Raw genomic sequence first — 15,033 nt, forward strand, 5'->3', positions numbered from 1 at the left:
GTTGCCAAAGAAATCATCACACATTTCTCACCACACAAAATTCCACAAAATTCAAAAGAGAGATGATCACACATATAGGTAGCAATCACTAACAAGTCTTACTTCATACAATAATTTATGAATATTTACACTTAACCCTAAACCCTAAGAAAACGATGTTCACAAATTAACCAACACATGGCTGGATGAGAGTCGCTCATGAAGTCATCAATCGATCATTTGGGATACGCCGCCGCACTTGTTTTAGTCTTTGTTTAATGCTCTGATTTATTTCTGTTCCCCAAAAATATACTAAACTGCTAATTGAATAATAGCTTTAAAACCTCAGGAATAAATTACTGGAGGCAATGCATATAAACGATGGCATTTTTCATAGACTGTACGAACTAATATTGTTATATTATTCAAAGCCACACCATTTTGTTGTCTTCAAACGAAAACAAGAAACCAGAAGAAGAACTTACGTATTAGAATTCCTAGGTTTAGGCATTGCAGAGCAGCAACAATTGGCAGTAGAGCTAAGCCTGTCCTATCAACCTGCTGTTTAGATGAGGTGGTGAGAGTTGATCAAAGGAAACTCTGCACGCACCAGATAAGCAAGCAACTCTAACCTGGCCAGTCATTCATTCATTCCATTCCTACTGATCTTCACAGTTAACATCATCATCAACCATTTATATATACATTAATATACATACATACAGCTCATATACCATTAACTACGAATCAAGCAGTTGAGTTGACAACAGAACTACTTCAACCAAAGAATCGAACCCGCCTATCTTGTGTTTTGATTCATTTGCATCCACCCGCAACTTCCAAACTCCTAAGCTGCTGAAGCTTGGCTTTCTGGACCCAACAGATCAGATTTAGCGGTTGTAAAATGATATAGATATACATATGTAAAGCAACCAGCACAAACTGATTGGAGACCCAGATGAACATTTAATTGGTAGAATACTAACCAATGTTGCATTTAACAGAATTCATAGAACTCGAGATATGCGTTTTTCAATTTCACGTGTAGTTAGTGAGGTTGATGATCTATTATGCTGATATTGAGTAGCAAGCAGTTTGTTAGGCTAAGATATAAACGCACCTTCACTCAACAATTGTTCAAGTCGAGCAACTATGTGTTTCCCATAAGTATATTTCTTCAAAGCTTGAAGATGACCTCTGATACGATTCAGCAGTATCTCTCGTTGTTCATCATTGCATATTTCAATTATCTTCTGAACAACATAATTTGCAAACTGGTCTTTCATCATTGCCTGAGACAGTGAACAAGGAAAAAAGATCAGTAACATCCGAGTATCAATTTGCATCACATTTGGAAACTTGAAGAATGAATGGATATTGCAGTATTTGAAGTTTACATTGAAATAAACAAACTACTATGGGAAAGATAAGCAGGTCAAAGATTACATTTAAATGCTTAAAGAACACAAATAACAAAATGCTTTTAGCCTATTTTGCATATCATATGGAAAAGAAACATACTAAAAAATATAAAGAGTACCGCTATTAAATTCCTAAACCAACTTGTAAATCTGGTCAGAATCATTTTCTAGAAAGATTATCACCAAAAATACCAAGTAATTAGTTGTACAAAGATTCACTAGGGTGGACAGACACTGTTGACATAGAAGAAATAATTTTTATATTCAGATCAAAATTTCATGGCCGTAAGAACACTAGAATCATAAATAAACATCCCCCAATTTGCCCAAGAATGAAAACTACAGTTCTTACATGCAAGACACCATTCAAGAACATGCAAGTAACCACAAAGATAAAGTTGAGTACCGAGCTAGGTTACTTGAGATATTTGATAGGAATAGGCAGTAAGAGTTGAGACTTAATGGGAAAAATTGACACTCACAGAAGTATTTGGGAGTCCGAAATTAAATGGCAGAGAAAAGTTTTAGCAGTGTAATGGATCAGGCATCTGAGCATATGAATGCATAATGCTTTATTGAGTGTTTCATATTGGTGGTAGAGGAACAGAACCAAATAACTATCATATTTTTTCTTAATATCTTGAGCATGCTTAAATGACATACCAACAAAGTATCATTTTCCTCAGATTGTCCCATAATTTCCTCAATTATCAACTCTCTTTCAGTCGTATCACCATGCTCCAAGCACTTTTCAACGACATTTGATGCATATTTATGCTGGCTCATCCGCACAAATTTTCCAGCCAACTTGCTGATAATTTGACTTCTTTCACGACGCATTCCCCTCTCAAGAACATGCTGTAGCAATAAAACATAAATTACACACACATTGCATAAAATGCTTACTCCCGTGCAAAAAAAATAAAATAAAATAAAAAAATAAAAAGACTAAAAAGACTGGAGAGCAATGTATTGATTAAACCAACTTCCAAGGGACAAACTTGCTTGAAAATCTCTTGCAGTTTTGCTTATAACAAACATGCTAATAATATTTCATCGGAAAGAAGTATGCAACTTATAACTTGGCATATTTTATAGACCTATAAATCTGATGAAGTAAATTATTCAAAACATGTCAATATTTAGTAACTGATACCCTAAGCAAAGTAGGAATATTAAAGCGGCATAATATGACCTTGGCTTCCTCAAAAGTTATCATCATCCATACACTAAGACTCGTGATGAGTAAAATAGGAACTACTTTAAGAGATTTGATATCTTGGCAATTGATACCAATCTGGCAACATAACCTCGCAAGAATTTGATTTTGTTACAATGTTTTGCATCATATCTGAAATGATACAGATGGTTTACAAATTTAGATGACTAAAAATTTCAATGCTGTATGATGACCTTATCAGGAAACAAGTCATTATAGGACCTAAAAAGCTTTATCTACATCCCGGAATACTCCAATACAAAAATTTCCATGAGTATATTGTGTGGAAAGACCAATCCGCTGTCACCTACATCTAGTAATGGTGGTGGTAGTGATAATAATAAAAGAATGTCTGATTTAGGTATCTCCATAACCAGCAAATTAAAGATAGCAAACCAAATAACCGAGATTCTAGAAAATAAATAATTTATCATTTTAGCAACAGAACTAAATTCATCATTGCCATCAAGGCGATCTGCTTGAGTGGAAGGAGATAGAGAAAGACACACAGGGAGGACACACTGAGATATATGGATATTTAACCATCAGAATGTTATTAGATCGATCATTCGTAAAATATTTTATTCTTAATTTCCAGCCCTGAAAATCAAATGTTTCTTTATGAACATAATGCAAATGGAAATTAGGTCTTAACAAATTCACGGAAGAGGATCGCATAGTAGAAAGGGAGAGAATAAAAAAGACCAAGTAAAAACTAAAACCTGAATGACATAGTTTCCATATTGATCTTGAGCAAGAACGTAAACAGAGTCCAATATTTCGTCCACTATACACTGACTCTGAGCCTCATCTGAACAATGCTCCAAAATTCTCTGTTGCCGTATCAAAAATGAAAAACAAAACCAAAATCAAATCAAATCAAAAAATTTTATTTTTCCATTAAAAAGAAAAAAAATAAAAATAAAGAAGAGACATAACATTAAGTTCATCATATGACACAATCAGCTCATATTTTGTGTTACCTGGATAACACGGCAGCCATATGGATGAGTTGAAAGTGTGGCAACTTGACCTTCAAAAGAAGAAATGATAAAACCAATTTCTTCTGAAGGAACACATTCGATACACTTCTGTATAACGTGATTCCCATTTTGATCACGGACGCATCTCATAACATGACCATCAAGTTCACGCACTAGATGTGTTTTTTGATCCAGTTCAATAACTTCAAGTGCCTAAAGAAGCATCAAGCATATGTGAAATATTTATGGAAATATTACCATAAACTCACCATACAACAGTAGATGATAGAATCGGAAAGAATTCCCGATGCGACAGCAGATGGTATGACTAGGCAGAACTCACCAGAGACATTTTGAAAAAAAAAAAAAAAAAAAAAAAAAAATGCAATCACAGAGACATTCAAAATAATCTCCATTCATAGTTTCTTTAAGTCATATTCGCTCTATATTTTCTACAAACTAGTTAGACTCCCATTAAAAATAGTTCATCAAAAACCATATAAAAGAATTAAAAAAGACTTGCCTAATAGAATATATTCCAGAAGTAGTTAGTACAAGTATTGAGTTTTGGTTACTAGAAAAAAAAAAAAAAAATCTCAATAAGCCAATTTAGAAAATAAAAAATACAAAATGGCACAAGGGGCAAGCAACCACAGAGAGCAGTAAAAGGCGCTTCCAAAATGGTAGCCCCAAACAGAAGCCAAACAGGGAAGAACCAAGGGCTCAAATTCAAAATCAAAAGAATAAGGCCCAATGTTACAGAAGTCATTAAAAATAGATGCCCACAACAAATTCGAGCTCTTAGGAGCTGATTCTCAAAATGTTCTTATGTTCTTTGTTAGTCTCCACAACATCAAATACCCATTGCAAGGGGTATTAAACCTAAAAAGAAATCAAACCTCCACTCAAAAACCTCTCCACACTCCTAAAGATTCTATTATTCCTCCCAATTCAGATGCTCCATAAAACAAAAAATAATAATAAGTAAATAAATCATGCCTCTGGATAACACTACCCTTCTCTCTACTGGGGGATGAAATGAAATCTCCTCCATCATAAGAAAACAATTTCTATTACAGGCAAGAAAAACCCCAAAAAGTCTCGAACAAGAAATTCCTAATCAAATGAGCAAATTGGCAACTCCAATGATATAGCCCAAATCCTCAAACTCTAGAGAAAAGAGTTTACAAATGATCATAAAAATTAAATGATGTCTTCCAAGTTCTAACACAACCTCCAATTTGCCATATATTCCCATATTGGTGACCATTGAAGAAAAATTGATTCTTTAATCTAATTTCCAGGCATGTGAATACCCACTGGCTCTAATTTAGTTGGGCCCCTTAATAAACAGTCCTTAACAACGTTATGTCAATTACCAATGGAAGCTAAATATATAATGCCATTCCATCCATTTGTTATTCTCTCACGGTAAAATTATCAGCCATGAAGAAATTTTAGAAGTTAGAACCTAAAGTCTCAATACAAGCCCTCGTGCAACACCACCTACCCAAAATCTCAGGCAACGCTTAAAACTAAAAATCCCTCCAACGTCCAATTCCATTTGTGAGTTGACGCATTGATAACCCAATGAGTCTTCTCAAATGGAAAATGCAAATATGATGAAGTAAAAAAAAACTTATCACAATTTTCCATGTGGTTTGTGACCACCTACCTTCTGGATCACACGACAACCATACATCTGCAAGCTTAGAGGCAATATCTGTCCAGCAAGTTGATCGGCAAGCTCCTTCCTCTGCTCATGAGTTCCATGTTCAAAGAACTGTATAAGGTATGTGAAAATTAGTCGTTGCACATGTATCATTGAATGCAAAGTCTGGGATAGAATGGGGAATTCAAACACACAGACACACACACAAGTGCAAATTATAGAATTAGAATATACCTTTTGGATAACATAATTTCCAAAAACATCAGTAATTAATTTAGAGGCATGTGGAAGAACTTCTTTGAAGACAGATGCCTTATCTTCAGGACTGCAGTGCTCGAGCTTCTGTTGAATAAAGCGACTCCCATGTTGATCAACACTGAAGTAAAATAGTTGTGGAAATCATGATCCATATGAAAGAGAGTAAATTATTATTCTTATTGCATATTGCAAACTTATGGAGAAAGATGCTCAAGAACATTGCCTGAATTCAACAATACGCCCAGAAATATCAGAGAGTTCAAACTTCCGTGCATTGCTCGACTTCAGTTCATCGAGAAAAGAGTGCCTTTTGGAGTCATCAAAGCTGTTGGAGCCCCTCTGCCCCTGCCATCCAGAATATTCCCCTGCATTACGAACTAAACCTGAAGGAAACCACATTTCATTCCGCCGACCTAGATGATTCACCCCACCCACCGGAGATGAGGGTGAAGCAGGGCTTGCAAGAGATGGGGCTGAAAATTGCATGATTCCACTCATGTTAGAAGGATTACCATAATTACCACCAGTAATCCCTTTTCTGGGACTCAAGATGCTAAAATTTCCATTTGTTGGTGAATGAATTTTATTATCAGCCAAATAAGCAGCAACGTTTGAATCTTGTTGCGAAACAAAAGAACCAATCGGCATATGACTAAAACTTCTAGAATCCAATTGACCATGATGAGCTGAACCACTATAAGTATCTTCTATTGGACGTTGACCATATTGTACATGAATAGGATCCAAAAAAGGTGGGTAAACAAATCCAGGTTGGGCATAAAGCTTGCTCGTGTGTTGTAAGTCACCCACAGGTGGAATACTTTCCCCTGTTGAAATACCAGTAGTTCGACCACTGAAGTTCGAAACAGAAGACTCCGGCAATGGAACCGCACCATGTGTAGGATACCCAGCCATGAATGGAGGAAAAAGTGTGGAAGCCAGAGCATATCCTCCCGCGTTGAACTGAGGACTAAATAAACCCGATGGTTGATAATTATGATAAAATGGATTTCCTGGAGCCACATATGCTGCGGCTGTAGCATACAAGGGAGGAGCGAGTGCTGATGAATGAAATACTGTTCGCACATCAGCAGTTGAAAAATTATGCTGTCCATGTAAATGGTTTTCAAGCCCAACTTCTAGATGGCTAATTCCTTGAGAAACCATCTGGGACTGAATATCTGGAGCTGGACATGGAAACCCTTGTTGTTTGGACAGATAAATATGTGGATGATTTCTCCCGTAAGATTGATGATCCAGTCTATTCCTATTACTCTCAACATTGGATGCTTTCGCTCTAGACTCTAATTTGGGAATATCATGCCCAATTGTGCCAGATTTTTCTGAAACATTCTCCAGACTAGCATTTTTTCCTCTTGATCCCTCTTGTTGTGGGCTACGCATTCTGTTGGATTTCTCTGCATTTAGAGATTTCTTCAGAGGAGAATCATCGGCTATTAACCCCACTGGATCCGTAATCACATTGCTTGGCTCCAGACAAACATCAGGAGAGCATGAATTTGACTCCAGTACTTTCGAAATGCTAATAGATGAAACATCAGAGGCAAGTATGTCCAATTCACTCTCAACTGCTTGTTCTGTTGTTGAAGTGCTTCCTAAAAGTGATTGATTAAACACAGGAGATGGGGTCCGAGGAAAGTCTTCCTGCACATACCCGAAGTAAAAATGACAAGTTAAAGGAATACGAGGTTGGTGCGGAATCTAATATAATAAATATCCAAGTGGAACTACCTGAACAGGTTGAAAGTTCAGAATTACACATAAGCGAGTTCTTTTTTATATAACAGGCAGGTGATATAAATGACATTAGTATATTAAGAAGAAAACTTTAAGTACCAGACGGTAAAACAGAATAAGGATAATTTAAGAAGATTTAGTTTGAAGCCAATTAAACAAAAGGAAGAAAGGAGAACTATTGCAGTCTTAAATACAAGTTTTAGAGTTCAGAACGTCTTTTTTTTTTTTTTTTTTTTTCTAGCATCACAATGGTCTTGCTGTAGTAGGAGTAATGGTCAACCATGGATATCCAAGATTAGCATCTAATCCTACTACATCAGGTCTCAGCTAAAAATGGTGCACAGTACCTGTATCAAATCGACCAAGCTCTTGCGGTGACTTGTGACAAAAGATTTGTTCTGTGCAGGCAAAGCAGCACCATGCTTCTCTATAAAGTTTTCTGAAACCTGCTCCGGCTGTCTATCTTCTGAAGTCTCCTCCTGATGAGTAGAAAGGGAACCTTGGGAAACATGCAAAAATTCATTGGCAGTGTCATCTGCAGAGCTCAACCTACGATTTTTGCCTAATCCACCAATGTGCCGCACTAATCTACGATTCTCTCGTGATATAAGAGGAGGAGGAAGCCTTGGATTCAAGTTAACATTGGACCAGTAGTATTCAAAATAAGCTGGATGTGAGCGTAGCTGTTCTTCTGACACAGAATTTTCTAAAGCATCACATAAAGTAGACAAGCTTGTATCTAGACTAGTGTCCTGCTGAGTTAACAAGTTGCCTATGGCTGCAAAAGAACCCTCCATACTTGGTGGTGCACTACCACTTCGATTGGGAATTGAATCCGATAAATTTCTTTGAAAATTATGCCTCTCTAAGATTGATCCCAACTCCTCTGACGCAATGTTTTTAAATGGAGATCCAAAGGCCGCTATATCTTTAGTAGATGGCCAGTTTCTATCACCCATCCTGTCCACTATTCTGGTAGAGCTCTCAGTTGCCATCCTACTATTAGAGTGATATGAAATCCTTCAACCAAAAGAAAGGCCTCTTTAGCATAACTTCTTCATCAGCAGTGTTCATATACGATAAATAAAACAGTTTATATCATCAGCTTACTAGTTCATGCTATGAATTAACAAATCACTGCACTTGAAATCTTAAGCTTCTAAATTTTCTAAGGAAATGCCTGGCAAAAAAATTTCCCCTGAGGAGGGACAAAACTTTCTGTGAATAAAGATAAGTTACAGGAAAAAAGAGAGTACATTATCTCATTGACCTAAGCGCAACCACACTCACATCCACGCATATATTATGCACTAAAGCTCAATAACCAATTCTGCAAAATATATATATATATGATTATATTCAAATTTTTACAGTTGCAGTTTGGACTAAGACAAATCACAACATTAACGAGTACTTGGAACAAATAAATGAAGGGCTTTGTGATTCTTGTTTCCAGTCTCTTAGTATTTGTACCTAGTTTCATGTCTTTCATAAACTGTTCATAAATTTTCATGAAACCACATATACAGTTTCTCATTTCTTGTTCCCCTTCTAGGAACAACAAACATAATTACATAATAAATAATAAATACAAACAATTTTTTTTTTTTTAATCCATGTAAAATTTTGGCTTTTTTAGGTTAAAAAATTAAAAAATTTCTATTTTCATTTTTTTGCCATAAACAACATCATCAAACATAACTCTTTTCCTATCCTTCAAAAGAGGAAATAAGAAACAATAAATGAGCAGAGGCCGGACGATCGTGGCAAAATTGTGGATAGCACACAGTTTACCTTAATTGAACTGGTAAGAGTCAACGCGGAAGCTAAGTGCAGCTAAATAAAGAGAGTAAATAATCAAACACCTAAACAATCACCAAACCTCTCGAATTCAAGAAATTCCTCAGAAATTGAACCAAACAGAATCAGACAAAAACAAAAAAAAAAAAAAAACAAAAAACAAAAAAACGGAGGTCAAAATGAAACAGACAACGATTGCAGAAGAAACTTCCAAGACGTCGAGCAATGAAAAAGCCGATGAAGAATCAATGAATCGAGAGAGAAATGAAATTGGAGTTATTGAGAGTAAAAGCGGAATAGCAGAGGAGTTACCAGCGGAGGATTAGAGGAAGCAAGGCGAGGAGTTGGAAGTGAATCGGAAGTTGAGCAGAAGCAGATAAGAAGGAGAAGAGTGGGAGAGAAGGGAAGATTTGAGGAGTTTCGCAGCACAAAATGAATATCTGCTTCCAAAACCCATAACACAGAGCAGGCAGGGAGGCGCAGCGCAAGGGTTGGGAGAGAGAGAGATGGTAAATAAAATAAAATAAAATAAAATAAAATAAAATAAATTTAATTTAATTAGTTAATTAATTAATTAATTTTTGTATAATTAGGTTGGGGTGAATTTAATTAAGAATTAAAAAGGGAAATTAACCCGAGGGACTTAATCATGGTTAAAAGTCATGGAATGATTAAACTAAGGAAGAAACTTGAGAAAGCAGCAAGAAGAAGAAGTAGGAGAGAGAGAGAGAGAGAGAGAGAGAGAGAGAGAGAGAGAGACAAAAGTGGCATCCTACGTAAATTGGGTGGATGTCCCAAGACACGTCGGCAACACGTGTCATCCACAACGAGCTCGCGTTTGGAGCTCTGTAATTGGTCAACCAGTACCAAAATACAATAATAATATTCCATATTCCACATACTCCACTCTAAATTAACTTATTTTAATACTCCTCCATTTCAATTTCATTTTTTTATTAAATTTATTAAATAACCCTAACAATTTTATTGGTCCCTTTTAATTATTATGTAATTTCAATTCTTTAATTTTGTATTGGTCCATTTTAATTTAATCGTGAATTTTTATCGAACCAATAGTAATAATTTTTATAGGAATATATTTTCAAAATTTATAAAGAAAATATTAATATTTAAAAAAATCAACAATGAAAAATATAACCATATGCATACTAAAATTAGTCGTAAGGATTCTTAGACTAAAATTAGTCATAATTAGTTAGGATTATATCAAATCAGTTAGGATTATATATTTGATATATTGTGAAGATTCTATATGCAGACTAAAATTAGTCCTAGTCAGTTAGGATTATATATTTGATATATTTTATTTAATAGATTTATGATATATTTTATCTTTATTGCAAAATATTTTATCTTATTTTTATCTTTTTAGGATTTAATTATTTTTACCTTTTTATTTATCTTATTTTTATCTTTTTAGGATTTAATTTATAGTTTGTATTCTATTTTAGGATTTAATTTGGATTTAATTTATAATTTATTTATAATTTAATTGATAATTTAATTTATAGTTTGTATTCTATTTAAAAAAATTGGACATTTGTTTCGATCTCACTGGGACATACTGGGACATTTGTTTTTAGTTTGTATTATATTTAAACGTTTATTCGATCCTACCTATGTTCTTGGACTTTCAATTTTACTTTTGTTTCTCATTCTTAACATAGTATCAAAGCATCATTCTTAAACGAACAAGAACCAAAAATTACATACTAAATGTAATAGTAGAGTACAAGATCAAAGAACAATGAACCTTAATCCATATCCATAACGATAATTGGCTAACTAATCAAATTTTTAAGAGTCTGTTTCTTTGCTGGCTGGTTTAGCACTGGAGAGGTTGAGCTCTGGTAAACACAAAAACTCCGCCGCCACCCACCGCACGACCCAACAGCATATTCCCATCCAAATATGAGAGGTAATACAGTCCTCCCACTGTTCGTCTCCTGCAACCCTCCAACCCAACCATTCTTAGGATCATTATCTAATAACAACGATTTTTACCATTCCATCACACACATAGATTTACCTCTCTGAATTCCTCACAGGAACCCGAGCTTGAAACCCCCGAAGAAATTGCAGGATCTGAGCAATTTATTTAACCATTTGAATCGTCATTTCGTGTTAAGCCAAACATGTATGCATATATCAAGCTTCAGCCAACAATGTTTTAGTTGAATGTTGTTTACCTGAAGGCTTATGAATGAACGTGGTAGTATTGCTGGAGCAATTAATGCCTGCAACTCTTCGCTAATCTTTATATTTTGGACACTGATCTGCCAGAAACAGCTTGCAACATAACATCCACATATCTCACTACCACAAAATACTAAATACTTAACTGTTTCCAAAGCATTTACAGATACAGATAAATCAATCTCTCCAAGACGTTATTAAATTTCTCAGATATCTCACAACTACAATACTTTTCAATGTGTATCCCAAAGAATTTAAAGATGCAGATAAATCGCTCTACGAGACGGTCGGAATTTCCTTGCCCAGGATATTAGAGTTTGAAGACCCAAAAAAATGTCTCTAATTACCTTCCCTTCAATGTTTCTCACACGTTCTTAATACAGATATTATATTACAAAAAGTTCCAACATAACTAGTTGAAAAGTTTATTTTTCTTGCTATTCATGTCATTTCAAGTAATCTTAATACTGCTGTAAAAATGAACAATTCTTGGTCAGGATTAAGGGCAATTTAGCACATCAATTGAATCTAAAAGGCAGACAACTGGAAACATGGGCAAATGAAACTACTTGGAACGCCAGAAAACCATCAAAGATCTAACTAGTTGAGGACAGAAAGCGAGCACAAATAAATGTTCGAAGAAATACATGGTTCTTTGCAGGCCAGCAATTCTCACATATCTAATATTCACAGGGTGATGCAAACCAAAAGGAAAGCAAAGCAACACCAGATGCAGAAACTGACCTCCTCAAATTCGAGGTAGATATTACGCAAAGAAACAACCGAAAATTTGGCAGAAACAAGCAGAGTTGCTCCTTCCTGTTCCTGAAAGGCCAAAAATAAAGCATTGCTCTATAAAATACCAAGGTATCCACCAAATACCAACCAGATTCTCACCATTTTCCTCATTGGGGTGAGGAGTTAAATTAAAGCCACGAACCAAACAGCTCAAACAGAATAGGAGGAAGTTCAAGCCTCTCTAATTTCAATTAGGAGGGTAAGACAGCATATTATTAGATTTGTTTGATAACAGTGGCTTGAAATGAGAGCAAATGGAAATGAGCGGACACCAAAGACCATCAGTCTAGCTTATAACTGCAATTCATGATTGCCATACTTTGTTTATGGTATACCTCTAAGAGTGATGGGATACTCCAGCGAACCACATTTCGGACAATTCCTTCATTCGAACTGTCACGACATTCAAATTTCTGGAAGATTTGCCCAATCTGCCGGTGCAGCCATGAGTCACGTGTAGCCAAATGACAAAAGTAGAAACGCAATAAGAATATAAGTATGAGAAAAGTTATTTTTCCTCTAACAATAGGAAAACGAAAACCATAACAAAAAGATACCAACATTGATACCTTGGAAGCACAAAATTTCAGGCAAAAGAAAGTAAACAAGATTGCACTAAACACAAATCCCTAGATCAACAAGATATAGTGGCTCACCTTGGTGGAAGTCGGTAAACCTCTCCTCAGAGAGGACTTAAATGATTAGGGCAGGGAAAGAGGATTTAGAGTCTGTTTGGGAGTTTAAAATGGTTAAAATCACTTTTGTTAGGTCATGTTTCATGTAATTAAAATTGATATTGAATGATATAGTGCATGTTTCGAAGTGATTTCGAACATAGCAAAAGTGGTTTTGACAATTTCAAAATCACTTCTAAACATGCACTATGCATAGAAAAACCAGGATCATATCCTATGAAGCCAAGTTTTCACAGACTATTTGGAATTACTTCTTTGTTGCATTTGGAGTCTAATTTGCTAGACACTAACATTATAGGGAGATGATCGAGGAATTCCTCCGTCACCCTCGCTTTTGTAACAAAGGGAGGTTTCTTTGGCGAGCTATGTTTGAACTATTTAAAGGAGTCATTGGGAGAAAAAAACATAAAACCTTTAGAGGTTTGGAGACCCTCACTAAGTTTTATGTTTCTCTTTCGGCATCGGTGACGAAATCTTTTTGTAATATAGGTTAGATCTCATTGTGCTTGACTAAAATATCTTCATTGAGAATGTCCACCTTTTTTGTGGACTTGTTTTTTTAGATGCCCTTGCATTATATTCTTTCATTCTTTCTCAATGAAAATTTGATTCTTCATCCAAAAACAAAAATATGGCCTACTGTAAAAAGAAAATACAAGTATTTTTTCAGCTTGTGTGAAGTAGGAGATGTTATAACCTGAAAGAAAGGAAGCCTGGCTGCAGCTTCTAGGAGAATAAGAACATCAGGAGCAGAAGTATACTGCAGCCGCCATGTGCCATCCAACTTCATCAGGTCAATAGGGAGACCCATGTTATACGTTTCTACATTGACCTACAACCATTACTTGGAACCAACATGGAATCAGGCTGAAGGATTATGATTTATGTATAGAATAGAAAGAGAAACAGTAAAGAAAGCAGACCAGAGCGTCCTCAATGGCACAACGTTGATCAGATGATGCGACGAGGCCCCGTTGTGTTTCTTGAACGGCAACCAGAAGATCGTTCTTTTTGGTTTCCAACCCGTAATTATATGTCTGGTAAGATGCCAAGAGCAGGAACAAGATGGAGAGAAGAGCAGAAAATTAAAAGGAAATGGGAAAATAAGGAGAAGAAGAAGAACAAAACCTGAGATGTTTGGCTAACAACGGTTGCCAAACATTGAAACATTCTTCTACAAGGCTCTTCCCTACGCACCGTGCAAAATCGGTTATGTCCACTCAAAGCTCTCTTTTGGATCGAAGGATACACTGGGGAGACGAACGGCAAGTCCATCTCTGACGACTGGGCAAATCATAAGTCTTCCAAATTTCAAATGGCAGCGATCATAAAAGAATTTTACAGAAACAAAGTGCGGCGTTGTACTCATGAAGCAGTATAAGAACAATTTATGAACAATCATGATTAGGGGGATTATTCGATAGTGCAAGAATTGAAAATCGAAGTGAAAAAATCCAAAATAAGACACATTAACTCCTCTCCTCTACTCGGGAATCTGATCCAAAATCAGATGTTGATGAATCAAATTCTAGAAAAGAAGAAGAAACGAAGTTACCGAGATTACTGCTCAACCGGATTCGTTGGTCGGGTTTGGAAGACGATGATATCCAGGGGCTAATTCTGAATCCCGTCACCGCATTGGTGCATAACCTTCTACAGACTTCCGATTGGAGTCCGGGTTGGATTAGCCCAATCTGTACTTGGTGGTGGATTATGATTTATGATTTCTTGGTCCAAAAAACAGTGATTGAATTTTAAACAATTGCTTTTATAAATATGCAATTTATGACGCATTCAAAATTCTCCATTTACACATTTAACTTCTTTTTCTCGCCCATCAAATTCAATATTTATATAAAATTATGAACCAAGCTTAATTTTTGAGATAAATTACAAAAATTAATCCATAAATACGCCGTCTGGGGGCTTTACCGGGACTAACTAGTAAACCATTGCTGCCTCCTGTAGGAGTCTGGGCCGTGTCTCAGTCCCAGTGTGGTTGATCATCCTCTCGGACCAACTACTAATCATCACCTTGATAAGCTATTGCCTTACCAACTAGCTAATCAGATGCGAGCCCCTCTTCGGGCGGATTCCTCGTTTTGCTCCTTAGTGTAAAACTGAGTCTGAGTTTAGTTCATGAAGTTGAGTCTGAGTATAGCTCATGAAGTTTGAAGTTATGTATCTACCTAAACTTTCAATTTTGTATCTAATAGGCTCTGAACTCTAAACT

The 15,033-nt window shown here is 35.8% G+C and overlaps 2 protein-coding genes across 3 annotated transcripts; both read right to left on the bottom strand.

Moving 5' to 3' along the window:
- Nucleotides 1-354: 354 nt before the first annotated feature.
- On the bottom strand, nt 355-9,597 carry PUM5 (pumilio 5). The gene is made up of 10 exons (XM_023671213.2): nt 9,403-9,597; nt 7,638-8,310; nt 5,756-7,197; nt 5,509-5,650; nt 5,278-5,385; nt 3,603-3,815; nt 3,342-3,452; nt 2,064-2,258; nt 1,100-1,271; nt 355-849 (listed from the first exon to the last, which is right to left on the bottom strand). The coding sequence occupies exons 2-10, from the start codon at nt 8,283-8,285 to the stop codon at nt 827-829; spliced, it is 3,054 nt and encodes a 1,017-aa protein (XP_023526981.2). The 5' UTR covers nt 8,286-8,310; nt 9,403-9,597; the 3' UTR covers nt 355-826.
- A 1,178-nt stretch (nt 9,598-10,775) lies between these two features.
- Nucleotides 10,776-14,544, bottom strand: LOC111790368 (Plastid-lipid associated protein PAP / fibrillin family protein). Of its 2 annotated transcripts, none has more exons than XM_023671250.2 (9): nt 14,356-14,544; nt 13,929-14,084; nt 13,724-13,837; nt 13,498-13,632; nt 12,441-12,536; nt 12,052-12,132; nt 11,301-11,387; nt 11,141-11,196; nt 10,776-11,065 (listed from the first exon to the last, which is right to left on the bottom strand). In XM_023671250.2, exons 2-9 carry the CDS (start codon nt 14,073-14,075, stop codon nt 10,909-10,911), a joined length of 873 nt encoding a protein of 290 aa, XP_023527018.1. In that variant the 5' UTR covers nt 14,076-14,084; nt 14,356-14,544; the 3' UTR covers nt 10,776-10,908. The 2 variants fall into 2 exon arrangements, with proteins under 2 accessions (XP_023527018.1, XP_023527019.1); XM_023671251.2 differs by having other exon boundaries at nt 10,776-11,057; nt 14,356-14,542.
- Nucleotides 14,545-15,033: the final 489 nt, after the last annotated feature.

This window comes from Cucurbita pepo, chromosome 3 (genome assembly GCF_057944985.1).
Source record: "Cucurbita pepo subsp. pepo isolate OVF chromosome 3, ASM5794498v1, whole genome shotgun sequence".
Lineage (NCBI taxonomy): Eukaryota > Viridiplantae > Streptophyta > Magnoliopsida > Cucurbitales > Cucurbitaceae > Cucurbita > Cucurbita pepo.

Bases quoted from the DNA above. Each gene is read 5' to 3' on its own strand.
- PUM5 (XM_023671213.2), bottom strand. From the start codon at position 8,285: ATGGCAACTGAGAGCTCTACCAGAATAGTGGACAGGATGGGTGATAGA. The intron at 3,453-3,602 runs GTAACACAAAAT...ATACGGCAACAG, and splicing joins ATGGCTGCCGTGTTATCCAG to AGAATTTTGGAGCATTGTTC. The intron at 2,259-3,341 runs GTTTTAGTTTTT...TTATTGCTACAG, and splicing joins ATGGAAACTATGTCATTCAG to CATGTTCTTGAGAGGGGAAT.
- LOC111790368 (XM_023671250.2), bottom strand. From the start codon at position 14,075: ATGGACTTGCCGTTCGTCTCCCCAGTGTATCCTTCGATCCAAAAGAGA. The intron at 13,633-13,723 runs GTCTGCTTTCTT...TAATGGTTGTAG, and splicing joins GTGCCATTGAGGACGCTCTG to GTCAATGTAGAAACGTATAA. The intron at 11,066-11,140 runs GTAAATCTATGT...GTTGGGTTGGAG, and splicing joins CCTGTGAGGAATTCAGAGAG to GGTTGCAGGAGACGAACAGT.